The sequence below is a fragment of the Aulonocara stuartgranti genome (assembly GCF_965226115.1).
Source record: "Aulonocara stuartgranti genome assembly, chromosome: 18".
Lineage (NCBI taxonomy): Eukaryota > Metazoa > Chordata > Actinopteri > Cichliformes > Cichlidae > Aulonocara > Aulonocara stuartgranti.
Genome location: NC_138954.1, coordinates 5,852,969 through 5,870,396, shown reverse-complemented (window position 1 = coordinate 5,870,396; position 17,428 = coordinate 5,852,969). Strand labels below are relative to the sequence as shown.

Sequence of the window (17,428 nt, the reverse complement as noted above, 5' to 3'; positions counted from 1 at the left end):
ATAATCCTACCCCTCAGCCTAAACCATAACCTAACTGTAACCCTGACACCAAAACTGAGCCTCAAACTCGTGGGAACGGGCGTTTTGTCCCCATCAGTGACTGTTGGTCCCCACAAGTATAGTAGCATGACAATTTTGTGTCCTCACAAAGATGTCTAAACGTGCACACAGAGTAGCTGAGATGTGTGCGCTTCACTCGCCTGAGTGCAGTCTGAAAGGACAGAATCAAAAGAACCCACAACGATGGATCCATCGTGGAAAAGCTGTCACTGCTTTATTGGAAGGTCGGCCCTCATCCACGCTGATCAAATGGGAAGACCCGGACACTCTCAGACATGCACAACATTTTAAGAGACTGAAGTGTCACTGGAGACCAGCAGACACACTGGCTCTACAAAAGCTATTACTGGGAGCTGTTATTAATGAGAGGCTGAGCCTTCAGCTATCGGGCTCCCCCCTCCTGCAAAACCAGCTCCTAGTTTGGATTCGGGAGACAGACACGCTCTCTAGTTTTAGGATTACACTCCAAACTTTCCTTTTTAATAAAGCTTACAGTGAGGGCTGCTGACCTTGGACCATCCTTCAGTTATGCTGCTGTTGCTTGTATTTCTTCTCCACTGGTCTCTTTTCACTCCCCAAATGTTTATACATCATTAAATTGTGTCTGTTATCGCCCTCTCTTTTACGCTGCTGTGTTTGTGTGAGACTGGGAGAGAGAACAACATGGTCGGGGTATCAAATAATGAGGTCAGTGTACGTACAAGTAATCCTTGAAGATTAGGCTCAAGATTAATCTAAACACTCAGTTTCAGACAAGTTTTTCTCGCCTTGCCTCTGAACGATACCAGCTATCATCATCTCAGACAAAGCTCTGGCTGTGAGCACAGAAGCCCCGCCCACTAGCTATTCAAATATTCTGTTTATGAGGAGCAGCCAATCAGAACAGCTGGACTAATAAATAAGGATTATTTTGAACTGTGAATCATGCAAAGCTACTATAGTTTAAAACAGCACAGTGTGTGTGAGTGAGCAGTTCAGTTAAAAGGGCAGGATGAAGCTTTAAAGAACAGCCTGCTTTACCTGGTGCTTGAGGTAAGTAGGCTCCAATCAGCTTGGATCGCTTCTTCTCATAGCCCTTCTGTGTGATGTCACCTGCCATAGAGAGAAAGACAGAGCAAATTTTACTTTCCTTATTCTCATACAGCAATACCCAGCGAGAGAGCCAAAGTCAGTGTTAAGTAAAACATGGATGATCAATGTTTTCTAAACTTTACTTCAAGATTCAGAGATCATTAAAGCTGCACTGGGCATGCAGGTTTTTATGTTTTTTTAGATAAATGTTCACTGTTCCAGCTCCTACAAGCATAATTTAAAAAAACAATGACAAATTAACAATAAGACTGCAATGAACTGAATACATTTCCCCTGAAAAAGCAAAACAATTTAAGGTACTACAGCATTTAGAGAGATCACGGTATGCTTATCGCTTGCTTACGACCAGATGATTCTGTTTGAATGAATGTGAATGTGCATAAATGAGGAACTCAAAGCACTGCAGGTGCAGCTGATTCACCTTTCACAGTGCGACAAACCACCTCAAAGCTTGCTGACCGATCTCCCCGAGCGATAAATCAAACCTCGCTACGGTACCATCAGCAGATTTCCACGCAGCACAAAGCACATCTGAATCCAATAGCGCTTTTATAAACGATTCCCGGCATTGGGTTTTAACCTCCGGGGACTGTCAGATCACCAGGAGGGGAGGGGCTGCTGCATTTCAAAAGAAAGTTAAGAAGAGAGAGCCAGAAAATTTGGGGGTGAATCACTGCAAAGTAAATATGCGACTGCTGAGTATAAACACACAACAGACCAAATGAGTGTGACCCCACCCCTAATTATACTCCAAGTAAATGTAGCTGGAAAAAACAAAGTAACAATTTCAGAGAAAGGCAGAAAGCCACAGAGTGAAGGATTATGGGAATTAGAGTTTTAAGAACCAACACGGGCCCCAGATTACAATATGCATTTATATTAATATTTATATAGAGGTAAATATATTATATATACACTGATAAACAGTAAATACAATATAGTCTTTATTCTATTTCTAATTCTACTCTATTTCAAATAAAGTTACAGTATGAAAGCTGGAGAGTCTGAGGAGGTTTTGTAGTTTGTGAAATGCTGAATGGTAGTGACTGAGGGAGAGTCAATGAGCCAACAAGTCATTATTGTATAAATGTATTTGGTGGAGACACTTGGATGTGCGTCTATGGGAGCTGAGGCCAGCTGATGTTCTTTATATTGTTTTTGATATTTGTTTCCATTTTCTTAAGCATCAGTTTTAAATATGCACTGAATATGTGCTAATTTACAAAAACCTGAAGATTTCATTTAGCTGACATATTAGAATCAAACGGTTTTACCCTATAAACAAAAAACTATGTCAACAGCCAGAAAGAGTCGGTTTCCATCGCGCTGTTTGGGATAAAAGACTTTGTAAATCCGGTTCTGAATCAAGCTTACTAGTTGATAACTTTTACAAGAAAAACGATTTTGTTGTCTTGTTAGTTTTCTGAAATATTATGTTCAATATTGAAAATGAAGCAGTATCTATCAAACGTGTAGAAACAAGCAACAAAATTCAGTGAAATAAAACCTAAATGTGTATTTTGGAGATTTTCTTTCCACTAGTCTGCAAGAAGCCATGTTATACAAGCAAAATAGCAAGTGGATGAAAAATGCATGTGTTTGCCTGAGGTGAATCAACTTAAAATATGATAAAATGTTTTTACGGGATGCAAACGTCTAATTAAAATATTTGCTTTATGCATGACAAGCAGGCTCTCTACGAGTCTGCAGAGTCCACGTGACTTGATGAATTGTAGGTCCAGACAGTTTTTGGTGCTTGCAGACTTCAGAGGAATTTTCCAGTTAGGTCTGTGTGTGCAGTTGCAGGGACATTTGGATTCAACATGTTCGGAGCAAAGAGGACGGAGAGGACCGGAAGGGCTGGAGAATAGATTCAGGATGAACTTCCACAACAAACTTGTGCGCGTACCGTTTGTACATTCTGTGGGATATAAAAAAGGAGCATCGCAGCAGTGTTTGACAAGCAAGTTTGTCTCGGTGATGTTACACACTTCTTACAGTGTGTGGCTTTTTGTTAATTAAATGCTCATGTTCAATGTGCTTCGTGGTTTTAGAAAGCAGGTCACAGAACACATGTTTTCTAAGGCACGATAACAAAAATAATTACACCCATCTCCATATTTTGTTACATTTGGGCTCCACTACAGCAGCTGTATGAGAATCACAGTCCAAAATAATCCGCATTTGTCCGATACTGGGCCCTGGTGAACCCCTGATTGGCTAACACTCACAAGCAGAAGGTTTGAACAGCGAGTGGGTGGGGCTTCTGTGCTCACATCAAATGAACACATCTGCTCGCAGTGATATGATGCAGAGCCAGTGGTTCTCACATCAGTGAGTGGATGTCACGGTGGGACTGGATGACCCCCCCATACTTTCTGAGCCACGGGTGCACCGAGGGGAAAAAACTCAAACTGGCCGTTTAAAGCAGTGTGAAGCTGAGATTCTCACTCTTTTTGACTGTGTTTAGTATGAACATCCACTCTTTTAAACCAATCAGGGTAGAAAAGTCACAGTCCCTGCTTTAAATGCAGGACTCTAAAAATACCAAACATTCTTCGTGCAGACTAAATGCTCTGCTATTTACATATTCTGAATTTCTGTGACGACTGTAGCTGCCGAATGATCAGCTGCGGAGCAATTTCAGGATTTCTCTGCCTGGAGGATGTCTGAGTAAAAATTTATAATTTAAAAAAAAAAAAAAATCGGGTGAGTGTGCTTCCCAAGCAGCGAGCGACGCACGAAGCAGACCTGAGTGACGCTAAACCTGCAGAGGATTTGTCGAACACAGAAAAAGCGGTTTGCGTGGCTGACTTGACAAATCCTTCTTAAACGCACAAACATGTGAGTAACTGGCTGGGATCAAGAAACCGGCTGTGGGCACAGACGTCATCTGCGATGATGTCAGCACAATGTATGTGTGTGTGAGAGAGATTTCAGTAGCATGAAGGCACATGGCAATAATTATCATCTCTGGCAGGGGATCCAACTACCCTGCTGAGAGAGAGGAACTGGAAAATACACTGAGGGAGGTGAAGACATGTGGGTAAACAGAGGAGGTCTGACCTTGTCTTTTAGATATTGACTTGTTGAGGAGGTGACACACAAACACTCAGTTAGCATGTTCTTGATTTAATTGGAGTTTTATCAGCAAAGCGGAGACCGAGTGAAATGAACATGTCAGTCAGCTCTGTGTTAAAAATCATCCACCCAGTCGGACAGGCGGTCCATCAGCCTGTCAGTCACTCTGTCAGGCACAGAGTCAAACACACTGTGGCTGTATATTAAACTACCGCAAGATAAATGCTGTCTAATGCAATCAGGTTTTGTATAAACAGTGCATTCATGCAACTTTCCACGTTACTGCAGGTTTACACGCGGAAAATAAGAAAGACGTGCCAGGCTTTTAGGATCATGCCCAGGAAGGGGCCGCCATTGCTGCCAGCGCCGTTTTAGTCAAGAAGGAAGTGACGGGTTGGAATACTCACGCTTTTTCCTAAACGTATAACAAACCACATCAAAAAAATCTGTGAAGACAACGTTGGATTTGAAACCAAGCCCAGTGATGAATAACAAGCAGGAACATATTAAATAAAATAGATACAAACCATACACACATAAAAAACAGTCATAAGCCTCATAATAAAACACGTACTTTTGCTTATGAACACAGCTGAGACACTAAAATGTGCCTGTGAAAGAAGCTGAATGTGATTCTTTTGATTACAACAATAAAATAAAAAGTTTTCACAGAGTTATAATGGCTGCTGTGACTCAGTTTTCCGGGGAAATACAGAATTTTTTCACCTCTCTGAGCCTTTTTAAAGTAGGTCAGAAATGAAAAAGATGAGACACCAAGGATTAAAAAGGACAGGTAGTAATAATGAGATAAGTTTTTGTCATGAAGTCTATAAAACACCATAAAACACAAGAAACTATGCTCATCCTCCACCAGCAGTTGGTGCTGTTCAGCACCAAAACACACTGAATTTAGAGTCAAGTATCATATTACTCTGAAACTATGTTACTGATTTTGTGAGGATTAAAGTTATTTTTCTGCAAGCTAGTGCTCGTGCAGGAAACCTGTGCATGCAAGTACAGTATACAGAGCAGGTCAAAGGTCAGGGCACACACTCAAACTGTGTTTACAACAGTTTCAGTTAATAAGTTGATATTTTGCCATATTTTCTCTTCCAATTAAGTTCATCTAAGCTGGAGGATTATTTCTAGCCTCTCCCTCGATCTTAGGCGTTTGACTTGATGAGAGTTATACTCGTATGACAAACTGAAACAGAAACTTCCAAAGCAAGATCAAAAGCGAATGAGAGGTCCTCCTCCTTTCTCAGACTGGGGTGAGGAATAAAGAAGCAGATGATGAGGATGGAGGGATGAGGATCTTTAAATAGGCACAGGGGAAGGAAGGATGACTCAGGCTCTGCTATTCTGTAACTTCTTCCCTCCGTCTCACTGTCTGTCTATTTCAGTTAGAACAAAATGGATTTAGGGTGATGTTTTCACAGGTCAGAGTGAGGTGGTGTAAGCCCCGAGAGCTTAAACTGTCTCCAAACACAAACAGACACAAAGAGCTTCACATTTAGCTCGAGTGAGTCAAAAATCTAAAAGGCTAAACACAGACGAGAAAGAAGCAATCAATCCTTCAGTTCATTAAAAACCAAAACAATAAACTGGACAATCAAAAAAGAAAAATCCAGATTTTATGAATTTGCTGATTTATTGCTTTTCTTTAATGATGATGTGAAAAATGAACAACAGAATTAGAGCTCTGGAAACCAAAACCATATCTGAAAAAGAAACCTCCACAGTTTTGCAGAACACATCTCTGGAAATGTTTATGACCACAAGGCGCTCTACCTCCAATCAGAAAGCACAGCGTCATGTTAGAGGGCGAGTACTTCAGCCTGCAGCTTCTTTACACATTCAAGACACCTAAAGCACCAAGAGCAGAGGACGGCTCAGCACGAGCAGCGCATTGAACAGTTAGCACAGACATGATGACGACTGATCAATGGAATTAAAATGATTTTACATGGTAACCGTTTTAAAAACTGGCTGTATGAACTAAACAAAGGCCAAATACACATAAACACAGTAACAGCTTCTGTGCATGGTCAGTCTGGATCTGCACATTTATACTAGCATTATTACTGTCATTATTATTAATGCTACCTCTTGCCAAACAGCACCCATGGCCCAGAATCATCTAAGGGAAAATGAAAGTCTGGGAATCAAACTTTTCTACCACAAGTTTGCTTCTCTACCCTCCAGCCAGAGCAAAGGTAACAGAGGAAAACTAAACCAATTAAAGGACACAGCTAAGAGCACCTGGTATCACTTAATTTGCATCTAGTCCTTTAATCATAAATGTGTACCGTTTACACAGTTGTCACCCTTATCACCAGGCTGTGGTAGAAAGCACTGTTGGACCACACAGCAGGCCTTTTGTTTCCAATGTTTCAGCCCCATGCGAGGGACAAATCCAGCTACAGTCCTGTGTTTGTGTCTGAGTGCTTCAGTGTTTTGAAATATGCATGGAGCAGCATGATGACAGCCGTAAAACCTCACTGTAAGCTGCCTATGAATTATTGACACTCAGATATTTACATACTGCTGGAAGCGCCCTCCCCGACTCCCCGCTAGACATCAGACTGGCACGCTCTTAACCCCGACCTTGATGTCAAGCACTTTGAGTGGTCGATGTATAAATCACTCCTTCGCGCACTTGCAGGACAGTGTGGGTGCCACGGAAGTCACCATAGCAACTGATGGGCTAGCATGTTCCACTACGTGTAAAAATCTGTGTGATAGAGTCTGACACGGACCTCGCGCTCACCGCGGAGTTTGCCGTGACTTCTTTAAACACAGCACTCTGGACAGTTTCACTCTGAGGTGGTCTTTCAGTTCCAGTTGAAGGAAATCTTAAAGCTACAGCGTGCAGTTATATTTCAGACAATGTGTTCTTGCAGCTTAGTTTCAACAGTTTGTGTTTGGCCCTTTCCTGTTTCCACACAACAATCGTCCTGCAGAAGAAAGTCAGCTCCATAAAGACATTAAATAACTCCCACAGAGCTCTGACCTCAACCCACACCTTGAAAGGCTGCCCGACACCATCATCCACCACTGCTGCACCTAGTTTCGTCTTACAGGGACCTACAGATTTAGCTGCAAATTACTGCAGTTAAGTTCAGCATCTGGCGGACAAGAAAAATCTATAAAAGCTGATGCTGCTACAGCAGAATTTAACAAAACTATCCCGTTTACGTCAAAAACACTTTTGCTCACGAAAAGCAAAAGTCAAACGTGCTCCGCGTTCAATCGCAGCCTCAGAGAACAACTTTGATCTGCTGAATCACCTTCCTGCGGTGAAAGGATGAGTGCTGCAAGTCAGTTTGTGCAGAAACAGCCAGCTGAGCCTGCATGACCATATACAGTGTGAGACAGAGAGAGCGAGAGAGAGACACCGAGCCATGACAAAAGAAGAGGCTGATATAGAAGAGACGGAAACATGGAAGAGAAACAGAGACCAGGAAAAAACACACGAGAGCGAGAGAGCAGGGAAATAATGACACTGACAAAATAGAAACGGGAAGAGAGGAAGACTGAGCGCGTGTGTGTGTGTGTGTGTGTGTGTGTGTGTGTGTGTGTGTGTGTGTGTGTGTGTATCTATCCAGCACCTAAAAAGGAAACAGTTGATTTTATTGTTTCCACACTGCAACGCTACAGATAACAGACGCGTGAGAGGAAGGAGATAAAAAACTAAAATATGGAATAGATGGAATATTTAGTGTAGAGTAGAACAGGATGAAGTGAACGAGGGGAAAAAAAAGGAAGGATAGAGAAACAATTCTGTCATGTGACCATTGGGGACTAATAAAAAAAGCTTTTTGTTCTCTCTCCCAAACAGAAAGAAGAGTTTCAGAGTACAAGCACAAATGCATAGAACAAAAACGGCAGAAACGCTGCCTGAGGGAAGCAAAGGACACCTACAGGAGGAAGGTGGAGCAGAGGTTGGAGAGGAACAATATGAGGGAGGTCTGGAATGGTGTGAAAACCATCACAGGCCACAACACCAAGAAAAGCACAGTGGGGGGGACTGTGGAGAAGGCAAACGAACTTAACAACTTCTTCAACAGGTTTGACCAGCCCACAACCCCCCCACCCTCATCTTCACTACAGAGTCCAATCCCCACTCTCCTACCTCCCTCGCTTCCCCCCCTTCCTGACACCATGACACCCCCCTCCTCCAATCCCTCTCTCAGCAGCAAGACATCTCCCCCCCTCCCCTCCTCCCAAACATCTCCCAGTGTCACAGTGGATCAGGTCAGGAGGCAACTGAGGAAGCTTCGCCCCAGAAAGGCAGCAGGCCCAGACAAGGTGTGTCCTAGGATGCTAAAGGCGTGTGCTGCTGAACTTGGGGAGCCGCTACAACGAGTCTTCAACCTCAGTCTGCGACTGGGGAGAGTGCCCGCCCTATGGAAGACATCCTGCATCGTCCCGGTCCCCAAAAAGAACCGGCCCAATGAGCTGAATGACTTCCGACCGGTGGCACTGACGTCACATCTTATGAAGACTCTAGAGCGGCTCTTCCTCAACCTCCTCCGACCACAGGTACAACATGCCCAGGACCCACTACAGTTTGCATACAAGGCGGGTGTCGGAGTGGAGGATGCCATCCTGTACCTCCTACACAGAGCCCACTCACACCTGGATGGGGGAAAAGGCACGGTCAGGATCCTGTTTCTTGACTTTTCCAGTGCCTTTAATACCATCCGGCCCTGTATGCTTCAAGAAAAACTGAACAGGATGGAGGTGGACCCCTGCCTGGTGGCTTGGATCTCCGACTACCTCACCGACAGACCACAGTACGTCAGGCTGAAGGACATCACGTCTGACACAGTGGTCAGCAGCACAGGAGCACCACAGGGAACTGTGCTGTCCCCTCTTCTCTTCACCCTGTACACCTCTGACTTCTGCTACAACTCTGAATTATGCCATATTCAGAAGTTTGCAGATGACACGGCCATCATGGGGTGTATCTGGGATGATCAGGAAGAGGAGTACAGAAGTCTGGTGAGGAACTTTGTCGCATGGAGTCACACAAACCACCTGCAACTCAACACCTCAAAGACTAAGGAACTGGTTGTGGACTTCGGGAGGTCTAGAGCAGGTCCACTGCCGGTTCAGATAGAGGGGGAGGAGGTGGAGGTGGTCAACAAGTACAAGTACCTCGGGCTGTGGGTGGACAATAAACTGGACTGGTCATGCAACACAGAGCACCTGTATAAAAAAAGCCCAAAGCCGACTGTACTTCCTCAGGAGGCTGAGGTCTTTTAACATCTGCAGGAAGCTCCTGAGGATGTTTTACCAGTCGGTGGTTGCTGGAGTACTTTTCTATGCTGTGGTGTGCTGGGGGAGCAGCACAGCAAAGAAGGACTCATCCAGGCTGGAGAAACTGATCAGGAGGGCTAGCTCTGTGGTCGGCATGAAGCTGGACACTCTGGTGACAGTGGCAGAGAAAAGGACATTAAAGAAACTGATGGACATTATGGACAATGCTGGGCATCCTCTGCACACGGCCATTAACAACCAGAAGAGTCTGTTCAGTGACAGGTTGCTTCTCCCCAAGACAAGAACTAACAGACTTAAAAACTCCTTTGTCCCACACGCCATCAGACTGTTTAACTCCTCTCTGGAGGGGAGAGGGAGGGGAAACAGGAGGACAAAGGAGGGGGGAACAACTAAGCTGTAGTGCCTCTTCACCTCACTGTACAATACTTGTGCAATACTTTTTGTAAATAGTCAACAGTGCAGTAGACTCAATACTTGAAATGTGCAATTCACTTGTATTTTTATTTTTTATTCCTATTTATTCTATTTATCCCCTTCGTATATTTTATTTATATTGTCTCTGTATTTATATATATATATATATATATATATATATATATATATATATATATATATATATATATATATATATATATATAGATATATATATAATATTCTGTAACTCTGTAACTTCTGTCGGTGCTGTGCTTTTTTGGAAATCGAATTTCCCAGAGGAACCCACCCGAGGGATTAATAAAGTTCTATCTAATCTAATCTAATCTAATCTAATAGAAAGCAGGAACTTTCATGGAAACTCATAAAACCCATAAGACTAAAAAATTACTCGCCTCATTCAAAACCTCGCTTTAGCCAATCAATAGTGAAGAACAACTCCCAGCAAAAGGCGACACAAGTTTTGGGTAACTTTTGTAAAGTAGAAAAAAATGTGTTAAGTTCAACATCCACGTGATGCTGACTGATTCAAAAAGCTTTCTGATCATCTCAAACGCTGCAAAATGAATCGCCAATCTAATATTCTAGAAGAGCCAACAGGAAGTCGGCCCACTCAGCTGCCGGAAGTGTCATTCGGTCACAAATTACATATTTTGGAAACATTTTATCACAATGGTGCTGCAGAGGGGAAGTCAGAGTCATCAAAGTCATCAGTGCGATCCATCCAACAACTGTGGAAACATCCTCCGAATGCTCCTCTGATGAAATTCATGTTTGTCGTTTTCAGTGACATCACAAGAGGTAATATTATCTGAAGCCAGATTATTTCCACATGTTCAAGGAAAAGCTAACCGTCTGTGTGTGTGTGTCACAACAAGCCTGACAGCAGCAGTTGTAGTAAAAGCAAAATGAAAACAATCGATGCATAAAGATAACATCAATGTTTGGATCTCTGCAAGAATACAAATAAAAAAGCTTGTTGGGTGAAGAGCACCAGCATCATTTACACTGGTGCTCTCTTTCAGAGATGCAGGTTTCAGTGAACTGAACTCACGGCCGCTTAGTCTGAATCTGTTCTGTTAACATTGCAAAACTCCAGCTTATAGAGGGCAAAGTGCAACAACATCAACTTCGATTAACTTCCTTCAAAGAAAGGACCAAAAACTGACCTGGTGGAGCAAAAACAATCAAAACTAATAAATGTTTTATAATTAAATTGGGGCATTTTTATTTGTGCCTGCTTTTGAAAGTTGTTTTTATTTTTTATGAAACGCTGCCAATGGTTATGACTGATGATGGAAGTTAAACACAGAAAATCCACACAAACACTCATTAACAACAGTTGGAGGAAACGCCCAAGGGCTCCTCCGGGGATGAAGGCAGGACACACACACACAGACACACACACATTCAGCAGGTGTTTACAGTAACAACATGCTGATTCAGTGCTCACCTCCACACAGGTACAATCACACACACTTTGAGCCTGTGTGTCGGTAACCATTAAAACTTTACATGGTTTTAAACTTGAGTTTTGTCAGCTGAGAAAACAAAACTCTGGGCTGTTTTCATCTGTAAGGAGCTGAGAAAACCATCTCCTTCGACCTGAAAGTCTGCCGGGTGTCAGGCTGCTCCTCTATGATTCTTTGACTTGCTACATTTTACAGTTATGACATTTTCCCCGGACAGCGGCTCTGTGGGAGTTTCTTGGCCCGTTTGTGCCTCGTGATGTTTAAAAGAGTTCGTTTTCCTTCCCTAATAAACAGATTCGACAGCAAAACCTGTAAGCACAGACACAACACCTTCTTCTTCAGTCTGAGGCGGAGACGAAGCACACGTGGCGCAACTTGACGAAGGTGCTACATTAACAAAATTCCTCCTCTGGCCGTCATAAAACTGGAGAAAGGAGCGTGTAACCGTGCTTCCGTGGACGCAGTTTAAAATGATTTATGGTCGTCCTGCGCGCTTGTGGAAAAACAGAGCTAAACTTACTCTAGTGCCAGCAAAACCATTACACGCACAATAAGGAGGACTGGGTGGAAAGTCCCGTTACAGTTTATGTTCGACCGCATGAAACGAGAAAGGAAACGAATGTGTCTGGAACACGTGCCTTCATCGAGTACAGATGGTGTTCACTCGGGCCGAAGCGTCTAACAAATACAAAGTTAATTAAACCGTCGGTGCTGTTGCTAATAAGACGACTATTATAAGACAACTTGCTGCTTCAGTTGGAATCGGCGGCAAAAATGACATCAAAGGCTTTAAACAAATCTCAGGTTCATTTGATACATTTTGTGAGTTTCAGCCAGAATTTGTGCCAGTTTTGTTTATCATTGCAAAAATAAAAACTGTAACCTGCAAAAAGGAAAATGTTTCTATTGAATTCATTATGGTGGAAAATCTAATATGCCAGATGCTGATGCAGATAAAGATGTCAGAGGCATCCAAGGAATCTGATTTGGTGGTTGTATTGCACTCAAGGCATAGACCTGAAACTCGGAGCCAAGAATCTGGGGAATGTCCACAGTGAGTGTGACAAATTTCTAAACTTTTTGCCACAGAGATGACGAGCTGTCCCGGGAATTCAGCGACGGTGCTTTCACCTGTCCTGACCTCCGATTCTATCCTGTACTAACTCAGTACTGATGCAACTCTAGGTGCTTTTAATGGCTCCGTTTCTGCTCTGTGACTGCCACTATCATATAAACAGCTTACTAATGTGGAGTAAGCTTTATTCCAATAGCACCTTTGCAGCTAAACAATTAATATCAGAAGGTGCTGCAAACCCAAAATCAGAGGACAAAGGTTGTTAGGCCTGAGAACCTCAGATACTGTCTCCAGTCTTACAGTTGCATAAATGGCGATCACACCTGTGTCTGACTTGTTGACACATCTCTCTGTTCTGGATTAAAATGGTCAAAGGCCCTGAGACCAAATAGTGTTTCAGCTTCATGTGCAGTAAAACACAGAGTGCAAAGCCTTGATGTCATTAAGGAGAGAGGAGCAGCAATAACAGCAGGCCATCGGCAAAGTGCTCACAGAAGTCGCCCCCATAAAAACACTGTTAGTAACAAAGTCTGTGAGAACAGGAGGTTTTTATTTACCTTAAAAACATCCTGAATGTGTCTCAGAGACGTTCTGCAGAAGATTTCTCAACATTTTCAGAAGAAAACTAAACAGATCTTTGCTGTCCCTGGTTTACGGTTGGTTATCTCGTATTTAATCCCAACTGTCAACAAACCAGTTTATCACTGCTCTTTATCAGCGTGCAATAAGCTGCACCATCAGCTGAAAGAGACTGAAATCAACAGAACAGAAAATGAGTTTGAAGATTGATCAGCCAGATAATAACTAAATATTGATTTGTTCATATTATTTGTTTTATATTATTGTACACCCAGAGTTCTTCCTGCTGTTCAGCTCTTCAAAAAGACTCAACTACAAATAAAGGAAGGGAGACGCAGCACAAAACAAAGCAGCTTCCAGCATAAAGAAATTTGTTTTTAAGTCGGATCCAGCATGAAAACAGAGGTTATGTTGGAGGTGGGTTGTGAAGGGGCTTGCAGATGTACACAAACTTCCTGCAGACTAAAGCAGGGCTTATAATTTCCACTAGGATGCACCTGGGTCGTAAACTTTGTATATTATTGTGGACAATTAACATTACAATGCACCAACTACACAGGATTCCCAGGCGATGGACTTCAAGCTGATGTGAAATAACTAACAGGAATGATTACTCAGCCGTCGGGCCTCCAGCTGTCCATGTCTGCAATGGAGTATAATGCAGGCTTAAGATATCTTAAACAGCGTTCCCTCTGGCCTTGCAGAAGGGGATCAGGTTAGCCATCAGCTGATGTGTAGCTGCACTGAGATCAGTCAGCATAGTCGGTCCTAAATCTTACAAGATCGTCTCAGAGGCCTGTGTGAACTACATCTATGCTCAGTTCACCATCTTGTACTCAAATTTAATTATTTTCTAGAGGAAAAAAAGAACGTAGCGTGATAAAGAGTTAAAATCAACAATAATCTGAATTCTTTTGACTGCAATAATCACGTAACGATCACTGGATACGCTCACAGCGCTTCTTCAGAGTAAAAACCTGCTCATCTCCTCTATTTGGTTACATCAGCGCCCAGTATTTACATTCTTTGTTTGTCATGAAGCAGGTGCAAAGCCTATCGTACCAGCGACAGAATCAGGGCCAACAGTCCGTATGACGTTATAGGTGCACCGAAGCAAGCTGGCCAGCAGTCACACACGGCGAGGAAAGCTGCAGAGCAGACGCACGGCGCTTTACATCGTCACTGCGGTCTTTGAAAAACGAAAACTTTCAGATCACAGCAAAGTTCATTTTAAAGTTTTACGTGGTTAAAAACACAAAACTCAAACTCCTGCCATTCACCAATGAGAAAAACAAACACCCTGAAGTCAGACATTTATTCCAATTAAGATAATTAGATCAAGAAAATCAGCTTCCACACACACGCAGACACACACACAGCTTTCTTCTACTCACCAAGCATTTCGGGCAGCAAGAATAAAAAACTGACAGCAGCAAACTGAGCTTCATGCTCCGCTCAGACGAGCCGCCGTCCTCGTCTGTGGACCAGTGTGTGGAAACACTGGTTGCTTATTCCCCACTGGCAGCACACACACACACACACACACCCATTCAATTAACATGCACACTCAAAGACAAGCAGCTTATTAGTTTTAAGGAGGAAGCAGGTCGACCTTGTCTGCACAGACAAAGGGCTGAAGGTGTCTGCTGACATTCAGCTACTGACGCTGCTTTTTCTTGTCAACATACACACACAGACACACAGACACACACACACACACACACACACACTCTGCAGCTGTGAACTGACAATGACTTCACCGTGTACCCTCCATTTTTAGTCCTGGAAGGAAGAAAACTGCTTTTCACCTGATTTCACAGTATGGACACACACCCCTACCCTGTTGGTACAGTCCAACACTGCCTGCCTAAACATGCTGCCCCATAAACAAATTGGTCTGTTTGTCAGCTGACTTCACAGTGAGGTAAGAGAGGACACACACACACACACACACACACTCCTGCTGCCGGGTTTTTCCTCACATCTCGAGCCTTCGACCACTCGGGATCCGTAACTTCTCCTGGGGTTACAACGACTGCCAGCACACAGGAGGGGCAACGAAGATTCAATTTTTACTGTAATGATTGGCTCAAATATCTTTATTTTAACTGGAACGAGCTGAATTTCACAGGAAAATCTGAAACAATGATTCACATCCTTTCTTACATGAGAGCACAGTTCAGTATGGTTTGAAAACTGGACGTATTCGACTGTGTCGAAGTGAAAAGCCTGAACTATCAAAAAATGTGATTTTATTTATTTCAGATTTGGGGGTGGGCATTGATTCCTGCATAGGTGGCATCCTTTATAGCACTGAATTTTTTAGCATTAGCCGCCACATAAAGCAGCCAGCATGGTTCAAAAGTAAAAAGGAGTGCCACCATCAAAACTCAATAAAAAAGCAAATCCAGGGCATCTGTTTGACAGCTGATTCTCTGAAGTGCAGAGCTACAGTGTTAAAATCAGGAATTTTGGCCTCATCTGCTCTTGTATACGAACGACCACCACCTCTGCTTCAAAGACAAAGATGTTTGTCTTTGAGGGCTTCTCTGCTCATTCCTTTCTGCTTGGGGGGTTCCCCTGGTGTATGCTTGCTGCAAAGAAAATAATACTGGAAAATCCAACATATCTGAATATTCCCACGCTCAAAATAGAGGCCAAAGCCGAGGCACTGTCTACATATTTTCTAAAACGGGACATCATCGTGTGCGATTATCCAGATTTTACAAAACGGGACTTTACAGCTGTAGAATCGCTTTCCATTGAAAAAGCAAACTTAATCAAACCGGAATAATGAAGTCATCATCCAGGAAAACAAATCCTCTGGAGTGACTTCATTTCCTGCAGTTAGACCAAAAACAGAGAGACTGAAGGTTTACGGTCATCTCTGCTGTCCCGAGGGGTCGACTTCTCACAGCGCCGAACTCCAGCAAACTGACCTACATGTCCGAGGAAAGTCCCCCCGCCTGCTCAGGCATCTTGTGACCGGATCGGACCGACTCACTGAGGATGACTTGGGTCACAAGGTCAGCGTTTTTTGTTCTTTTTTCAGTAGATCACCCAGGCTGATCGTCACATGTCCGTTACACTAGATTAAGACACATAATCTGAAACATGCACCCAGCGGATGTTACAAATCAATTTAGAAAAAACCAAAAACACATTTTTGTGTTCAGCATGTCTCAACAATAATACAGATTATTGGATTGGCCCTATAATGGTTTTTCTTCATTTCTGTCTCTCTGTGACATCACAGTATGACCCTATGAGGCTCAGGCTTCAGGTTGCTCTCAAACTTTATTAAAGGTTGTTTCTGCTCTTGGCTCTGCGTGATGTCAGTGAGATGGGATATCCCTAATATGAGTATCTGCTTTTCTAATCTCGTTTACAAGTGGAAGCAAGTCAGAAGAGAGCTCTCATGAAGGGAGGAAGGAGGTGAAATGACAAGGGGCTGCAGCTACAACTATAACGAAGGAGTCAGTCACATTCACTTTAAGCAGCAAATCAAAGTAAGATTTTAAACACCTAGTGAACAGCTGAACAAGCTGGAGGTCATTTATGCTTTTTACAGCCGCCATTTAAATGCACTGGCTATGCCGCATGCATGCATTGTGATCGGATTGCAGTACACAAATAAGCGAGCTCGGTCACATCCCAGGTTAAGTAAGTCAGTGTCAACCCTGGACAGGTTTAAAGAAAGACTTGCTTCCCTACAGCTGCTGCCAGCAGCTTCGAGTTAGCAGTAAAAGGTGATGTGAGAGTTTTGTTTTTTTTTTTAAAGGATGCCAGGTTTAAACAGGTTGTGAGAGCTGTGTGTACAGTGAGAGCGTGCAGGTCCTGCAGCCAGAACAAATTTGCATGCTGTCATGATTCCCTAAATAGAACAGGGAAACACACGGACAAATGTCACGTGGAAGCTGTTTTTACAGTAAGAGAAAATGTTTTTTAAAGACATTTGAGCATAAAGATCTGTGTGTGTGTGTGTGTGTGTGTGTGTGTGTGTGTGTGTGTGTGTGTGTGTGTGTGTGTGTGTGTGTGTGTGTGGAGATCCTATAGCCGGTAAAATTTGCCTACAAAAGAGGTTCCCAAAATAGAACAGGATCACCTTTGATATCTGACACTGCCGGCGTCTCTTCGTGCACATAAACGCACAAGCTTGCACCTGTGCTTCAAGTCGAGCCGGCCGTCAGACGATATTTACCTTCAGGGCTGAGATGGTGACAGTTGGATTTCTGATAAACACATAAATGATGCACGTACTCAGTCACTCACTCCGTTATAAACCTCCCTCTCACCTCTGCTGCAGGAACCGCAGATCACACACTTTTATCTTTAAAAGTGTGTGATCTTT

The 17,428-nt window shown here is 43.1% G+C and overlaps 1 protein-coding gene across 12 annotated transcripts in view; it reads right to left on the bottom strand.

Moving 5' to 3' along the window:
* The window catches only part of LOC309694488 (disco-interacting protein 2 homolog C), a 204,441-nt gene that overhangs the window by 91,074 nt on the left and 95,939 nt on the right, over positions 1-17,428 (bottom strand). For 11 of the 12 annotated variants that reach the window (XM_082514602.1, XM_082514607.1, XM_082514603.1 and 8 more), the window contains one exon: positions 1,081-1,152. In XM_082514602.1, coding sequence (XP_082370728.1) covers positions 1,081-1,152 — 72 coding nt within the window. Of the gene's footprint in view, positions 1-1,080; positions 1,153-1,573; positions 1,771-17,428 lie in introns of all 12 variants that reach the window. The other variant, XM_082514608.1, reaches the window with a different exon arrangement.